The sequence below is a fragment of the Zalophus californianus genome, chromosome 3 (assembly GCF_009762305.2).
Source record: "Zalophus californianus isolate mZalCal1 chromosome 3, mZalCal1.pri.v2, whole genome shotgun sequence".
Lineage (NCBI taxonomy): Eukaryota > Metazoa > Chordata > Mammalia > Carnivora > Otariidae > Zalophus > Zalophus californianus.
This window is the reverse complement of record NC_045597.1, coordinates 3,937,948-3,953,317: the sequence shown is the minus strand read 5'-3', so window position 1 is coordinate 3,953,317 and position 15,370 is coordinate 3,937,948. Positions and strand designations below refer to the sequence as shown.

Sequence of the window (15,370 nt, the reverse complement as noted above, 5' to 3'; positions counted from 1 at the left end):
TGATGAAGTATCAATATTGGTTCATCAATTTTAACAAATTTACTACAGTAACGCAAGATGTTAATAAAAGGGAACCTGTGCGTTGGGGAGGAGAGAGGGTACAATGGAACTCTCAGGATTTTCTGCTAAATTTTTCTGGAAACCTAAAAACTGCTCCAAACAATAAAGCCGGTTGATACTTTTCAAAAGGTCTGTATTTGAAAACGGCTGCATTATTATCTCTTGCAATTAATTAGTTTGTGTCAATTTATGGAAACGAAACTAGTAATGCCATTTAACAGGATCACTTTTTTTTTTCTCAACCAGCCAGAGTTTATACATATATGCTCGAGAAATCCAGACTTGTTTCACAACCTGTTGGCCAGAGCAATTTTCTCATTTTCTACTTGTTGATGGATGGGTTATCTGCTGAAGAAAAATACGGACTTCATCTTAATAATTTATGTGCACACCGGTAAGTGACTGCATATTTTCTGTGTAGTAATTCTGTCTTCAAGTTGTGATGGCATTTTAGCAGTCTTAAATTTTCTTCTTATTTTTCAGAGAAGAAGTGGTGAGTCAAAGAGACTAATTGGGCACTGTTAGGTTACAACCTTTGGGGTAACAGGATTGGAACAGTTTAATTGAATGTCGAGGTGTGCACATGTATTTGTGTGTTTGTATTAAGTTATGTTTCTGTTTTCCTAGTTTTCAGATCAGATTTAAATAATTAGTGTATATATAAACTTTTATATTCCTTTGGGTATTTTGGATATAACATTAGTTACTCATTCCTAATCTTTGGTAATCTTTTGAAATAATGGGAAATATTGTTTGGCAATCATTATTCATTAGTAACAGATGAAATTGCATGATGGATGAAGACAAATCACACACATAAACTGGAGAGCTGATTTTCTGCACCGGAGGCAGAAAGCATTTGCTAGAAGGCAGGCTCATTGGTCATGGGATGGGATGGGGGTGAGGGAGACGTAAAGGTGGGGAGCTGAGGGATGTCTTCACGTTGTGTGCATTTCCACCACCTGCCTGATCCGAGGCGTCTCCCATGAAGATTGGTCCAGATTTGGATCAGGATGAGAAGGAAACAGTGAGGGGGATCAGCCCCATTCAGGAGAGAAGCAAGTGGAAGAAAGGAGCAAGAGAGCTCACTGGTAAATCGTGGCTGGGCAGAGGCACTGGGCTCCGAAAGCGATAGGGATTTATTTCAGATACCTGTTACCACCTGATTGGTAGTTTAGTGGGTGTTTGTTACTGGATTCAAGAAGAACGGTCTGTGTTTTCACAATTGTTGAGAAGTCTTGTGAGAAGAGTTAAAGAATGCCTGGAGAGGAAGGGCGTGGCCTGAGGACCCGTCTTGAGGGTGAAGGGAGAGAAGTCTACGGGGCGGAGATGACAATGTGAGAGCTGAGGGACTTTTGGGGGGTGATGGGGTCTCAAGGGCGCTGAGCTCCTGGGACGGGTTGGGGAGGCCCGGGGCAGGCTTTACCGTGGCCACTGCTGTGAGGTGTTCCTGACGGTGGGGCACAGGGGCCACGCAAAGGGATGAATTGGCCGTACCCTAACTCACACCGACGTCATTAACCACTCTCATTCCATTTCTTTGAAGATATGATGTCCAGGAGTAGAGGTACAATGTGTCATGTTGAAGGCGGAAGAGTAGTCAAGAGGTTAAGAAGAACTCATGAGAATTGTGTTTTATTTAAAGTGGAAGACTTTGGTGGTTTACTGTGCTCCCAAACAACAGAAATTCCGAAGATAAAGAAAACACTAGTAGTAGAGCATGGGAGCTCAGATAAAAGTCGTAAATAAAGACAAGAAAAGAATGGAAATATTAAGTTCCTAGGGCACTAGAAATGTTTTTATCAAATCCCCTCATTTCGTAAAGGAGGAAATCAAACCCAGAACCATAAAGAAGCTTGTGCCAAAGGGAATATGGGCCATAACAGCCATGCTAACAACCCGTTCCCTGGAATTAGCTTTTGTTTCGCCGCATTGAGCATCTCCAATGGGAGACATTCTCCCTGGGAGGAAAAGCATCAGATTGGAAACCCCGGGTCAGGTGTTCAGGAGTAGGCGCATGAGAAAAAAGTCTCATGGGTTTCTGTATTCCAAATCTTGCTTACAAGTAAAAACTCAACGTTGATAGCAAATAATTGGTTTGGGGGGGTGCATCTATGTGTATTTGCACACGTGCACTTGGCATTTCTGACATAGACCAGTGAAGAGTAAAGGACCATAATCTAATCTACCGTGCAAAGAAACAGTTTAACTTCTGGGTTTGAGGTTTGGACCCGTCTCTCCAAGTGTGTGAGTGTGGGGGAGAAAACAAGCTTTTCTTTATTGAGGTCCAGTTCCAGCATTCATCTCTTTTGCTAAAGAGAGTTTGGAATCACTCAGGCTATTTAGAAAGTCAAACAGCCAGGGGTTGCTTTGTGAGAAGCTCCAACAGGAAAGAACTCAGCAAAATCATGAATCATTCAATTCTCTTGAACAAAGAGGTTATTTTATTAAAATGTATTATAAATATCTAATGGGAACAAAACAACATCCCTCAATAAAAATACATGCCACAACCCCAGATTCATAAAAATATCAATCAGAACATTTGTACAATGAGAATTCCACAGGCATAATGTTTTTTAATAATAAAACAAGCTGCTTTGCAAGTTACAGTGCATTACATAGCGTACTATTTTTGTGGTTTGTGCTGTGTGGGTCTTCTCACTTTTTACAGTGTGCTGGCAAGTATTTGTCTGATATATGAGTTGGGGTTGGGGTCTAATCTTTATCTGGTCATGATGTGCCTTAAGGACCATAATTTTTTAAATTGTTTGGCTTGTTTGCAGTCGGCAGTATAAATCTCAGCTTGCTAACTTTCTAACTTTTCACAAATCAGTGGCCCTTCCAAGTTCCTCCTAAAAATCAGCACTCGATAGGTCTGGGAAAAATCACTATGTGGACACATACTATTGTGAAGAGTGCTGTTGCTACCATCACATCTACTTAATCTGATTTTCTTTAAAAAGGTGCCGAGGTATCTATTAAGTAGACCATCTGAATTTGCCTTTGGTTTTTCAATGCTCATTCCACAGTGCAACTTGTACTGAAATGTTGATGAAGTAGGTTGAGTCTTAAGGCACATGCTACAAAGAATTGCAGGCCTGCTTCCTCCAAATGCACCTTTCCTCCTCTTCATTATTAACAACCCATTACCTGCCTGAAACATGAAAAACACATGGAACAGGAAGTGGGAGCTGGAGACCTACTCGGTATCCACCCTCTGTTCTTATATAATTGAATTCCAAGGAGAAGGAAACATTGCTGGAGCTGATGCTTTAGAATTAAAGCTATGGAAGTATTTTTTTTTTTTTTTGTTTAAACTTTGACTCCGTTTTTGGAACTCAAGGTTTTCAGAGTTTCACATGAAAATTTATGGAGGTTTATTTTAGTGTTAAATGCACCTAAAAATACTTTCCTGCTTGTAAAATTGGAAGGGTACCTAGGACAAGCAGATAGCACTCTTGCTTAACTATGGAACATAAATGGTACATACGTGAGTTCCTATAGCTGAGCTGCATGAAAACAATATTTATAACACTTTGCATAAGGATCTTTCTGTACAGATTGTTAAAACAACAACAACAATGACGACAAGGAAAACAAGTCTTAACATAAGCAGTGGAAATAAGATTGCGTTCATCAAGAATTCCCACGAGATGGCGCAGCCTCCACAGGGTCAGGAGCCAAAAAAAAAAAAAAAAAAAAAAAAAGCTCCTCATTAAGGGTTTCTTTTTTATTTATGGTTCTTCCTATGATTTACTTCTTCTTTTCCTGGCTGTTTGTTTTTCAAGTTCTATTTCAAATTCCTTTGTACGGAATAAATATAGTCTGTGTTCGTGGGAATTGAGCTTTAATGAAAGTTAGAAGTAGTCATTAATTGCTGATCTTCAACCTCCTTTAAACAGCTTTTATGGGTTTAGTCCCAGAACAGCTGGACTCTGAAAAGCAAAGAAGTTATTCCTAATCTTCCTTCCTACTGATGAGCGATGGAAATGATTGTGATGCTGCATAGTAACATTTTCAGAAAAGGTCAGATTTTGAATTATAAGCTGAAATCAAGCAATCGTTGACTCAGAGCGTGTGACCTGTTTCTAACCTTGTGTGTTAGTGAAAGGAAACTCTGACTCATCGAGTATTTGAACTTGTGATTGCTGCCTGGGAGTACACCTGTCACAGTAGACGCTGTGACAATTAACTCTAAGTGAGGGTTTATTTATTTTTTTTTGCTAAGGATTTATTATGCACATTTGACTTCATCTGAGAAAGTCTCGCATAATTAAAAAATAGTTAAGGGTCAACTTAAATATTATTTGAGGATGAGTCTTCTGGGTTTTGTAATACAATAAAAGATTTATTTGGCCACGTAGTTTAGGCAAGCAAATCTTGAAGGTGCTCCCTTCAAGAGGAGGCAAAGTTTCAAGATAAGAAGAACCAAAATTGATTTCTACTGGACTGTATTATTAGTTATATATTTTTTAAAGGTTTTATTTATTTATTTGAGGGAGAGAGTGAGTGTGCAAGAGAGATAACAAGCAGGGGGAGTGGGAGAGGGAGAAGCAGACTCACCACCTAGCAGGGAGCCCGATGTGGGGCTCCATCTCAAGACCCTGGGATCATGACCTGAGCCGAAGGCAGTTGCTTAACGACTGAGCCGCCCAAGCATCCCTATTATTGGTTATCTAAATAATAATCACAATTGTAGTACTTATAGCTTAAGGAGCAGCCCCCATCAGGTTCTAGACCTTGTTCCCGTGTCATCTTCCTTGTCTCTTTGAGTCCTCACCTGTAACTGAGCGGAGGGTGTAGGACCACATCCACATTGGATAGACTGGGCCGTGAAGACAGAGAGGTCAACCAGGTGCCAGATTTGAGTCCAAGTCCTACTGACTTTTAGCCTTAACCCTGTATTGTGTCCACAACAATGTTGCCTATAAATTGACAACCGCTGCCTTTGTAACTTTGTGTCAAGGACATTTTTAAGGCAAATGAAAGTGAAAGCACAAGGTCGGTGTTTGTGTACTTTTTTTTTTTTATTTAAAATTAGTTAAACAAAACTAACTTAGGGTATTGTAGACTTTGTCACCTCTACCAGAGAAAACAGTTCTGGGTTCCTTCTTTATCAAGTAGCATGATTAAAATTTTAAGCCATAAGAGATGGCATTATCCTAGCTGAAGGCTATAATATTGGAAATATGGAAAGGGTTGGGTCACCTGTGTGAATGGTCAGGCGAGTTCCACTTGTGGAAAGCCAACAGCAAGGAGTCAGGGGCAGGGGTTTCCTCCTTCTTCCTTCTTTTTATTCTTGAGTGATGTGTACCCAGAAGAGGAGAGAGAGGGGAAAAAACACACACACGCAGATACCAGGCACCGTGCTCTACCTCTTTAGTCTTCAGAACCCTACGAGGAGTTATGAATATTCTAAATTGTTTTTATAATAAGTCCGAAGCACGGAAATGTAACTTAAGGACATTTAGCTGGTAAGTCTAGTAAATGAAAGAGACAGATTCCAAACCCAGGTATGTGTGGCCTCAGATTTGCTGTTCATTAGAACTCTGCAAGTGTCGTATACCCAACACTTAACACATTTAGCAAAGAAAGAAGAAAAAAAGAGGGAGATTGGGAGGATCGCGCAGCTCACTGGACGATAGCACGTGGTGTTCCCGCACGCACACCTAGATCGTCTCTCCGTCTCCGCCCCCCTCTCTCCCTCTCACATCTGTTTTATTTGCATGTGTTTTGGAACACGGAGAAGAATGTGACACACACAGCCCTTCCATGTTTTAGGAACCCTGGGGAGGAAGCAGGAGTTCCTACTTTCTGTCTCCGAGAGGCCACCTTGGCAGCCCGGCTCAGGTCTCCGGCCGACCCGGGCCCCGGAGTCAAGGGGAAAGGGTGGAGGATAGGAGCTGTTTAACCGCAGCGGCGGACACGGGAGCTGGGCATCAATAAGTAGCCACACGAAGCCTATGATGCTCCAGCTGCCAGGCTGGTCCCCTGCTGCCCAGAGGAGTGTCAGCCCCGGCGTCAGGACACAGGTGTCGGGAACCCGGGCAGCAGGCCCAGCTCTGCCCCCACTGAGTGACTGTGGTCCAGCTTACCCTGTGGATTTTCTAACTGGCGTTCCAAATAGCTACCCATATGCAGGACCATTAATTATGCAAACATATCTCGGAAGGCCTGCCAATAAAAACTGTAAGGCATTGCCATATAATTTCTGTTTTATGTGTATTTCCCGCAAAATATTTTTGGGGGTTGAAGGTTAAAACAACACTATGAGGGGCACCTGGGTGGCTCAGTTGGTTGAGCATCAGACTCTTGGTTTCCACTTGGGTCATGATCTCGTGGTTGTGGGATCAAGCCCCGTGCTGGGCTCTGGGCTCAGTGTGGAGTCTGCTTGAGGTCCTGTCTCTCCCTCTCCCTCTGCCCCTGCCCTCTGCTTGTGCTTGCTCTCTAAGATAAAATAAATAAATAAAATCTTAAAAACAACAACAACATTATGATCCACCCAATCCATAGTATTATTAAGTAGCTTGTGTATGAGAATTTTGATGTCTGACTATACCTCAAAAATTCAGATTTCTACTTTAAGTCAGTGATGTGTGTTACATGGTGACATCTGTTGTTTTTGTTGATGGTACCCTTATGGTTACCATTGTGATAATTCCAAAATTAATAAAAGCCATCCCTGACTGAACACTTGCCACAGAATTTTCTCCTTGTCTGTTCAGGATAATTGTGGAAGGTTGTAATTGATCTCCCCATGCTGCGGACGGAGTGCCTGAGTGCTGTGGGTACTTGGTTAGCCAGCGTGGAGTGGAGGTGATGTTGGAACTCTGACCTGTTCAGTTCTCCATTACTTATATCAACAGTTTTGAAATTATTCCATATACGAATTCGCATCACAGTTAACATTTAGTGCCTCTACTAGAGCGAGAAAATCATTTGCTAAATTCAACTTTGTAATTCTTTTTTCTTCTTCAGATTTTTGACACTAATAGCATGGTCAAGGTTTTGAGGGTGCATTCGCACATATAAACAAACACGCATACCTCTATGTATAGGGACAAAAACCAGCAAGAAACTACTTTTAAGACTGTATTAAGTGTTCCACTGACATTAAGTCCCAGACACTGTGATCAGTAATTGCTTGTATTATTTCATTTAGTTCTTTTAGCAATTCTATGATATAGATATTAATATTGTTCCTTTTTTGTTTTTTCGATGCGCACACTGAGATCTGCAGGACATGTAACTGCCCAGGGCTGAGCGGGAAGGAAATGGGGACACAGTGATTTCAAACCTGCTGGTCTGTCTCCAGAACCCAAGCGCTCAACCGCTTGCCACTGATCCCTGTTTGTCCATTTGGGAAGAGCGATAGCCAGCCTTAGCGCTTAGAAACGGACAGTCTTTTCTGACATATAAACATTAATTTCACTGTCTGCATCCTCACGATTTGAAGAAAGCAGATGAAAACATACCTTTTTGCAGCATAACCAGCCCCTTACCCTCTCTTCAGAGTTTTGTTTCTGTTTCCTTGAAATTCCAGTTGGATTGTGTTCACTTTCCCAGTCGCCGGTGCAAAAAAAACGTATCCTGACCCCTAAATATTCTCACATCTTTGTTCTTTATTTCATTTTTTTAATTTATTTTTGAGAAAGAGAGGGTGCGCCCGGGGGCGTCAGGAGAAAGCAGGGGGCAGGGGGAGAGAGAGACTCCCCAGTGGGCTCCATGCCCAGCGCAGAGTCTGACGCAGGGCTTAATCTCATGACCCTGCGATCATGACCTGAGCTGAAATCAAGAGTTGGATGCTTGACTGACCGAGCCACCTGGGCACCCCTCATCTTTGTTCTTTAAATGCAATGCCATGTGCTGACCATTTTGATATCCTCTCTCTTCCCCGGCCAGGCCTGGCCTCCCCCTGTCTGCACAGATGCTTATTTGCCTGCCCCTTCAATCTCGCTCTTTACACTCATGTCACATGAATGTTTGGTAAATACCACTTTATGAAACCACCTAGCTCAGAAATATTTCATGAATATTGCTTTTCTGTCATATCAAATAAAGTCTTCTCGATGATAACAAGGAAACAGAGCTGGTGAGGCCGAAAGGAATTTGAAGGAAGAGATTGTTAACATGTTCTTTGAGATTCTCTCTACTCTTGTCTCAGAGTGGAGTTGAATGTCAGTCAAGGGAAAATTTAGTTTTATGCTGAGTGAAGAAATAAACGGTCAGTTGACATTAGATGATTAGTCACCATGTTTATCTTTCAGTTAAGAAAAAGGAAATCCACCCTCATATTAGGAGAGTTAAGTGCTCTGTGTCTCACTTTCCTAGTCAGTAAATTAGATGTAAAAATTCGTAGTATAGAGCTTCAATCGAGTCTTCATAGCTCCCAAATACAAAATGTTCTGAAAACCAAACTTTATTTATGACTCATGTGCTAGTGGAAAGACTAATGACCTGAACTCATTTGAAGCAGAATCTAAACATGAATTGATATGAGTGTATTTATAATCTTTATATAGGTCTCACTTGTTGAGAATATTCGTATGGCTTTTCCCAGAGTTAAAGTATTTGATTAAAGCATACTACTAACCTTGCTGGGAATATAAACACTACATTAACTTACAAAAGGAAAAAAGATGTGAATAGTAGAACATACTTTTGTCCAAAAGTTTAGGATAAAGAGTTGTGGCTTGTTGTCATCTGGTTTGTGTAGGTATGAAACTATGGCAGTTGTTATGTTTCTCACTCAAGTGAAGACTCAACTTCCCCAGGACTGCCAAGCAAACACTCACTGGAAAATGACCTCCCCACCTGCCTTGGTGTCTGACAGCAGGCTCCCTTCCACTCCCAAGAGCCTCCTTCCCTCTCAGTCTCTCTTTGTCTCTCTCATCTCTGTCTCTCTCCATTTAAAATTATTTCCCCCTTATAAATAACAATTATTTTATTGCATTCTAAATTATGAGGAACTGTATCAAGATGGCAGACAGGCATGGGTTTAGAGGACCAGCACTCCGCCAGCGGTGGTGATGTCCTCTGTAGAGGGAGGTGTGACTCCGGCCGACTAATGAAGCTTGTGGAGAAGGGCCACAGAGCACGCTCAGGGGTTTGCTTGGTGACTCCCTGTTATTTTAGAGGGACGCATTCACAGTCCCATGAGAGAGAGAGAGAGAGAGAGAGAGAATCTGTTTCCTTCTTTTCAGACCTACCCATGCGACTAGCAAGCAGCACCCCACACTCAGGTGTGGCCTGTTTCCCATCCACCATGTCTGGCAGGCTAATGTGCTTGTCAGCGTCATCCGCTGTTGGCACCTGGCAGCCCCACACTGGCCTGCCTCTGGGTCAGAGGTGGAGTGACCATTTCCACGTGACAGGTGAGCCTGGGTGAGCCGTTCCCGCGGTCCCAGGCTACGCCTGCTCCAGCCTGGCTTCCTCCCCTTACTGGGTCGGTGACCACGCCACACAAAGAGCTCTCTTAGTAGTGCTTTCCACATGCTCCCTCCCCAGTGGTCCTCCAGTCTCCCTTTGTAGTTCCCAGGAAGTGCTGGACAGACACGGCCCGGTGGAAGATAAGCTGCGGCGGCTCCTTGTCCGGCTGATAGGACCGCATTGCCAAAATCAGGGGGCCGGCCTTCCCACCAGCCACCGGCGGGGCTGCTCGGCTGTCCCCCCCCTTACAGGCAGGCTAGCAGAGCGAGTCCTGTTACAACCTAAGGCAGAACCCGAACGCTGCAAAACTTCCTGTTTCACATTTTCCCTAGGGCAGAAAATCAATTTGAATGCTTCAAATGCTTTGTCATTCTGTATCGGCTGGAGTGAGAAAAAAGATTTTCTTCAAGCCAAAAGACCTGCATTTATTTGATCACAAGGGGTGATGACCTCAGTAAGATTTGGGAATGCGTGCTTTGTTAGCGGTCAGGTGTCTCCTCCAGTGGATTGCGTGAGGGTCAAAGCAGACATGCCCTGTGCCTCCGACAGGGCGGGGTTTGAAACGGATAACGTGTGGATATTTACGCAGACCCTTGTGATAAAACGTGTGTGTGATGTGTGTGCGCACAAATTGAAAATTATATCCCGTGCAGTGACAGGAAGGGGTTCTTGTTCCCGCAAACCCACCGCCGAATCAGCAAGCATGTGGGACGTACAATTAAAACCGTACTACCCAACACCTGTGTGTGCTGAGCACGTGACAGATGTCATCTCACTCCTCCCACAGCTCAGCCTGACACAAGGCAACATTGACGGAATCACCCAGTGTCACGTGGCTTTGCCCAGGCCTCTCTTAAATACATCACATCTCTGCCTTTCAAACCCTGGTCTCCAAATAACAGGTGAAAGATTTCAGGCAAGTGTTGGAAAAAGAGCCATGAAACGTTTGCAGCCGCCAGAGAAATGTCCTCTGACACATCAGGAGGGGCCGGAGCCCCCAAGGGCCCTGATGACACTTGTCCATCTTCCTGGTACAGGTGAGGTGTGGTGAGGGTGGACAGGAGGCAGAAGCCTGACCTCCGGCCGGTCCCTCTCCCCAGGCCCCCAGAGGCCCCTCTCCTCCCCACTCCTGCCCCCCCACCCTCTCCCCTCTGTCTCCTCTTCCTCCACCCCCTCTCCACCCACCCTGCCCCTCTTCCCCCACCATGACCCCAAACCTCCCCACTTTCACTTCCCCTTCTTGCTGCAAGCTTTCTGCTCACACACTTTCCTTCTCCCCTCTGCCCCTCTTAATCCCTGCTTTCTTGCAGATTCAGAATTTTCAGGATTCAGGCCAAGCACGCTGGGCCTCACTGTTCTTTGCTGGTTTGGGGAATCTGCCAGGGCAAGACTGTCTGTGAGCCTCACCGTGAACGGACATGCAGAGCCTTGATATTTTACAGGAATTACTCCCAAGCCAGCTCTTTCCCGGCCCGCATGTGTAGACTGATTTTGGAACCCAGGTGTGGGCCTTGACATGTGAGCTGTTACATGGCGGCTTGTTTCGCTTTGTTCTGACTGTGGCGCCTTTTCTGGGTGAGCTCTTGGCTACAGGAGGCTTCCCTGCGGACTGTCCAGGAGAGAACAGCGATTGCACCTTCTTCGGCCAGCGGTCACAGCCTCGGTGGTCTTGCAGGAATTGGCCTGTTAAAACATGCCGGTGCTGGCACTAACACATAAAACAAATGCCTATGAGAAGGGACGTTTCCATGGCCCCCTAAACACTGGGATACCTACCAGAGATCTCTAACTGGACATGTCCCGGCCTGGGCTCCCGGGAAGCAGCCCCCACCCAAACCTGCGGCATCTCCCCTTCCCCCCCACCCCCAGCAACCCCAGCCTTCCACGCCCCTGACCAAGCTCCCTGACCCTCCTGGGTGCCTATCGTCCCCAATGCCGGGTGACCCCTCAGGCCGGCACCGCTGCCGCCCAGGGCGGTCACTTGGCTAGCGCACAACATCTCCAGTTCGATGTACCCGACCACAGTTCCCACGGCACCTCACGGTCTGATCTGCAGGGTCCGGCTGGGGAGACTGATGCAGCCAACGTTCTATCCAGATCAAGCTTTTAGGTATATAAACCTAGAGGTTATGGGGTATATTTCAACACATGTTTTGACTCGATGCCCCTAAATGAACAGTGGCAGACAGCAGAAACGCTTGCTTCCTCCAGGATTCTGTAAGAAGGTTCTAGCTGATGGAGTTCAGTAATAACGAGACCTCAGTGTCCGAACAGAGAAAACCAGCCAAGTCCGAAAATAAAACCTCCCAAGAGCAGTGCTGGAAAGCCCCAGGTTGTGGCAAATGAACCCAGACAAGGAGAGGCATGACATCACTCTGAAAATGTTTATCTTAAGCACACGCAGTGTTTTGGGGGATAAGAATGCGTACAGTCCAGAGTCGACCCTATTCTGTGCCGAGAGCCAGTCCTGTCATTTTCAGTTTACCAGTGATTGAGACAAACGTCTGCGCCCTCTTGGACCTCAAATTCCCACAGAGGGACACACAAGGAGCAGTGGGTGCCGTGAACGAGGAAATTCGAGAGTGTGCCAGGGTGCTCAGTGCTGTGGAAGGAAGCAAGCAGGGCGTGCGAACAGGGACCGGGAATGCGGAGTCTGGGGTTCTGGTGGGAGTTCTGGGTGGCGGGGGCTCACAGAGATGGCGGACGTGAGCCAACTCTTAATGACGTAAGGGAGCTAGCCAAGGTGGAATCGGAAGAAGAACGTTCCGGAAGGAAGAGGGAACAGGTAGAGCAAACCGAGGATGGGAAGCTGCAGAGAGCTCAAGGAGCAGCGTGGAGCCCTCCGTGGCAGAGTGGGGAGCCCACTGAGGATGAGGAGGGAGATCAGTGCCCACAGGGAGCAGATCAGACAGGGCCTTGGGGGCTGTCAGTGGGTTGCTACCCTCAGGGAAGCCAGGAAAGTCTTCAGGCTCGGCCGAAGAGAGCTTCAAAGAACCGCTCTGCTCTTGCACTGAGGACCGGTCACTGATGGGGACAAAGGCAGCTCTGTGAGGATGTGTGTCCTCACCTCAGCGAGACGCGGCCTGGGTGCGCATCAGTGGGCTGTCTTAGGCGACGTGGCCCCGCGTGTGGCACGCTGCTGATTTCAGCCCTTCTGTCCTGAGTGCGGGTTGGTGGGATTTGTTCAGTGCCCCGAGTCTATTTTAATCCATTTGTCACACCCTGAGGGGTTCAGCTTCACTTTTTCCTGTTCACTCCTCTTGGCAAGTAGGTGATTGCTGGAGTCTGTTGCTCTGAATGTGACCTCTCTTTTCTTGACTTCTGTGTGTCCCAACAAGGGGGGTTGGCGTCCTGGGATCTCCGGACACTGTGCTGTGCAGAATGAAGAGTTGGCTGAGCATCAACCGCAGGGTCCCCCGCATGCAGGGATGTGGGATGAATCGGGGGGCAGCGTTTCATTCTGGAATGACAGTGCTCCCACCAGTCCTGGCTTTTCTGGGTTACCTTTTAAGGGGTTCGACTCATCTTTGGAACCACGAAGTTCTTGCAGGGCGTTTGTTTTCAGGAATGACGATGCAGCAAAGGGAGAGTGGGCTGCAGAGATGCATGGGGGGGGGGGTAAGCCATTCACCAGCCCGGGGACGCTCCACAGGTTGTAGGGTGTCTCTCCGAACCCTGCCTTTTGCTCACCTGCAGAGGTGGTGCTAATCCTTTTCAGCGGTGGCTGGCGGGAATGGGGCTTGGGTGTATAGAAGGTGACGTACAGACTTGTGAGTTTCTAATGGCTTTGGGGTGATCATTTCGCTTCTCTCCCCTCCATCTCCCTTGCGTCTGTAAGCGGCATCCCGCTCCTCCCAAAACCTGCAGTGTTGTCCTTCACTCTCCTCCCTCCCACCCCCGTCTGTGGGCAAGTCCTGGTCATGCCGCCTACTTACACAGCAGACCCAGCTCCCTTTCCCCATCTTCCTACCACAGTCCTGGGCTTGGTGCCCAGCCTCGCCTACCTGAAATTCTTCAAGCCTTCCTTTCGGGCTTCCGAACACCGACTGGCCCCACCATGGTCTACACCCTGCTCTGCGGTCAGGTGCTCTTTCTAAAGTAGAAGTCAAGTCCTCACTGTCCACCCTGCTTAAAGCCCCCCAGCAAACAGAGCAGACCTCCATCTCTTGGCCTCGCCCGTGGGGTCTCTAGTCCAGTCCCTGCTGCCGTGGCTGGGCTGTGGCGACTGCCGTGGCTTGAAGACCACACGCAGCCACCTGCTCAGATGGCTCATCCCTCGGTCCTCCTTGCCTCCACTCTTGGCAGTGCACGGTCTAGCTCTTGCAAGCTGAAATGGGCGGAGGCGTCTCCACGGCTTCCTGGGCAGAGGAGGGCGAGCCCAGAAGACCCGCCACCCAGAGGCTGCGGGCAGCTGGTCCCAGGAGACTCAAGTCTCCGCCCGTCTTTCCCTCACTCATTCAAAAGGAAGCATTATCTCCTGAGCCCCAGGCCCAGTGCTCTTTTGCGAGGATGCTGAAAAGGACGTGGTCACTACTCGGTAGCCTCTCAAAGTGCTCAAAATCTGGGCCATCAGCTTCTCAGTGACAGTGTGACAAGTGTCCTGAGCATCTGACTGGGGGCCCCAGGAGCGGGCGAGGAGGCTCTGTGCCGGCTGCAGGGGGCCAGGAAGCAGGGGTGACAAGCCCACAGCTGAACTTGAGGAGCCCAGGAAGGCGAAGGCATCGGGAATAGAGAAGCAAAGATACCGGCTGAGTGTAAGGTCCGTGGGGACCAGGCAGGACCCGTGGGACAGGTATCTAGAGAGCAACAACCACACAGAAGTGAAACAGGAGTTGTGTTTTCTAATGCACTTTCTGGAGAGAAAAATAGCAATAATTCCATAAATGAATGCTGATGGCGGTCTTCTTCCAGACGGGTCCCTTCCTTCCCTGAAGAGTAGATACTGCACAGTGACTCGTGCTAATGAACTGGTCCAACTCATACTCAGTACACCTTTTGAATTGCTGGTGCTAAATAAGAGAAGCACGTAGCATACAGCAGAAACCAGTCCTTTCGGACTGCAGTTCTGTTTCGGGGAAAGGTGCAGGGTTGGGAGCAACGAATACTGAGGTGTGAGATAACCTGGGCCGAGTTTCCAGAGTCCTGGTGTGAGAAATTCCCGTAAAGAGGCGAGGGCTGAGAGCGTGGTCAGACGGAGGGGCCCGACCTGGGGCTCTCAGCCACACGCGGGTGTTGGGCGGCATGCCGTCCTCCTGGTCTCAGGAGAAGGCGCTCACCAAGTATGGACAATGTCCCAGATGGAGAGTGAACACAGCAACGGGACACCTGGCGAAAATGAGGGTTGTGCCAAAATACCAGTGGTGTTCCTAAGTGAGGATGGAGTTATAATGAGTCACGTTTGCTTTGTAGCGTCTTTTCCCTCTTGTGCCTTCCTTCAGAGAGCAGCAGGACAGCCCTGTCTGAGTTGGTGATTTCTCACATCCTTGGGGCCTGCTAAGCCCATGGGTGCCTCCCACTGCCCAGAGATTCTGGGGTAATGGGACCGGGGCGTGACCTGGGCACTGAGACTCACTGCCATGGGACTCGGACGTGGTCTAACGAGAACCCCCGTCTCTGGTGGATCAGATGCTGCGCCAACCTTCAGAGGTTCCCCGAGAACCCTAAATAAAGCTCCAGCTTGTGGAATTGATTCTCGGATAAGACCTTCTGACCTGGAAGTGTATTTACATTTTACATGATTTTTGAAGGTTTGCCAATTTTTCTCTGAGACGAGGTAAAGTCAGGCAGGGCAGATATTTTGCTGTAAATGAACCTAAAGGTTGGCTATAACCTTTCCCTGGGGCCATGGTGGGAACGTGCTGGGCACATCACAGAAACT

General features: G+C 47.2%; 1 protein-coding gene across 1 annotated transcript in view; it reads left to right on the top strand.

The window, feature by feature from the left end:
- The window catches only part of MYO16 (myosin XVI), a 475,554-nt gene that overhangs the window by 213,883 nt on the left and 246,301 nt on the right, over positions 1-15,370 (top strand). The window contains exon 16 of the mRNA XM_027590435.2: positions 307-454. Coding sequence (XP_027446236.2) covers positions 307-454 — 148 coding nt within the window. The remainder of the gene's footprint in view (positions 1-306; positions 455-15,370) is intronic.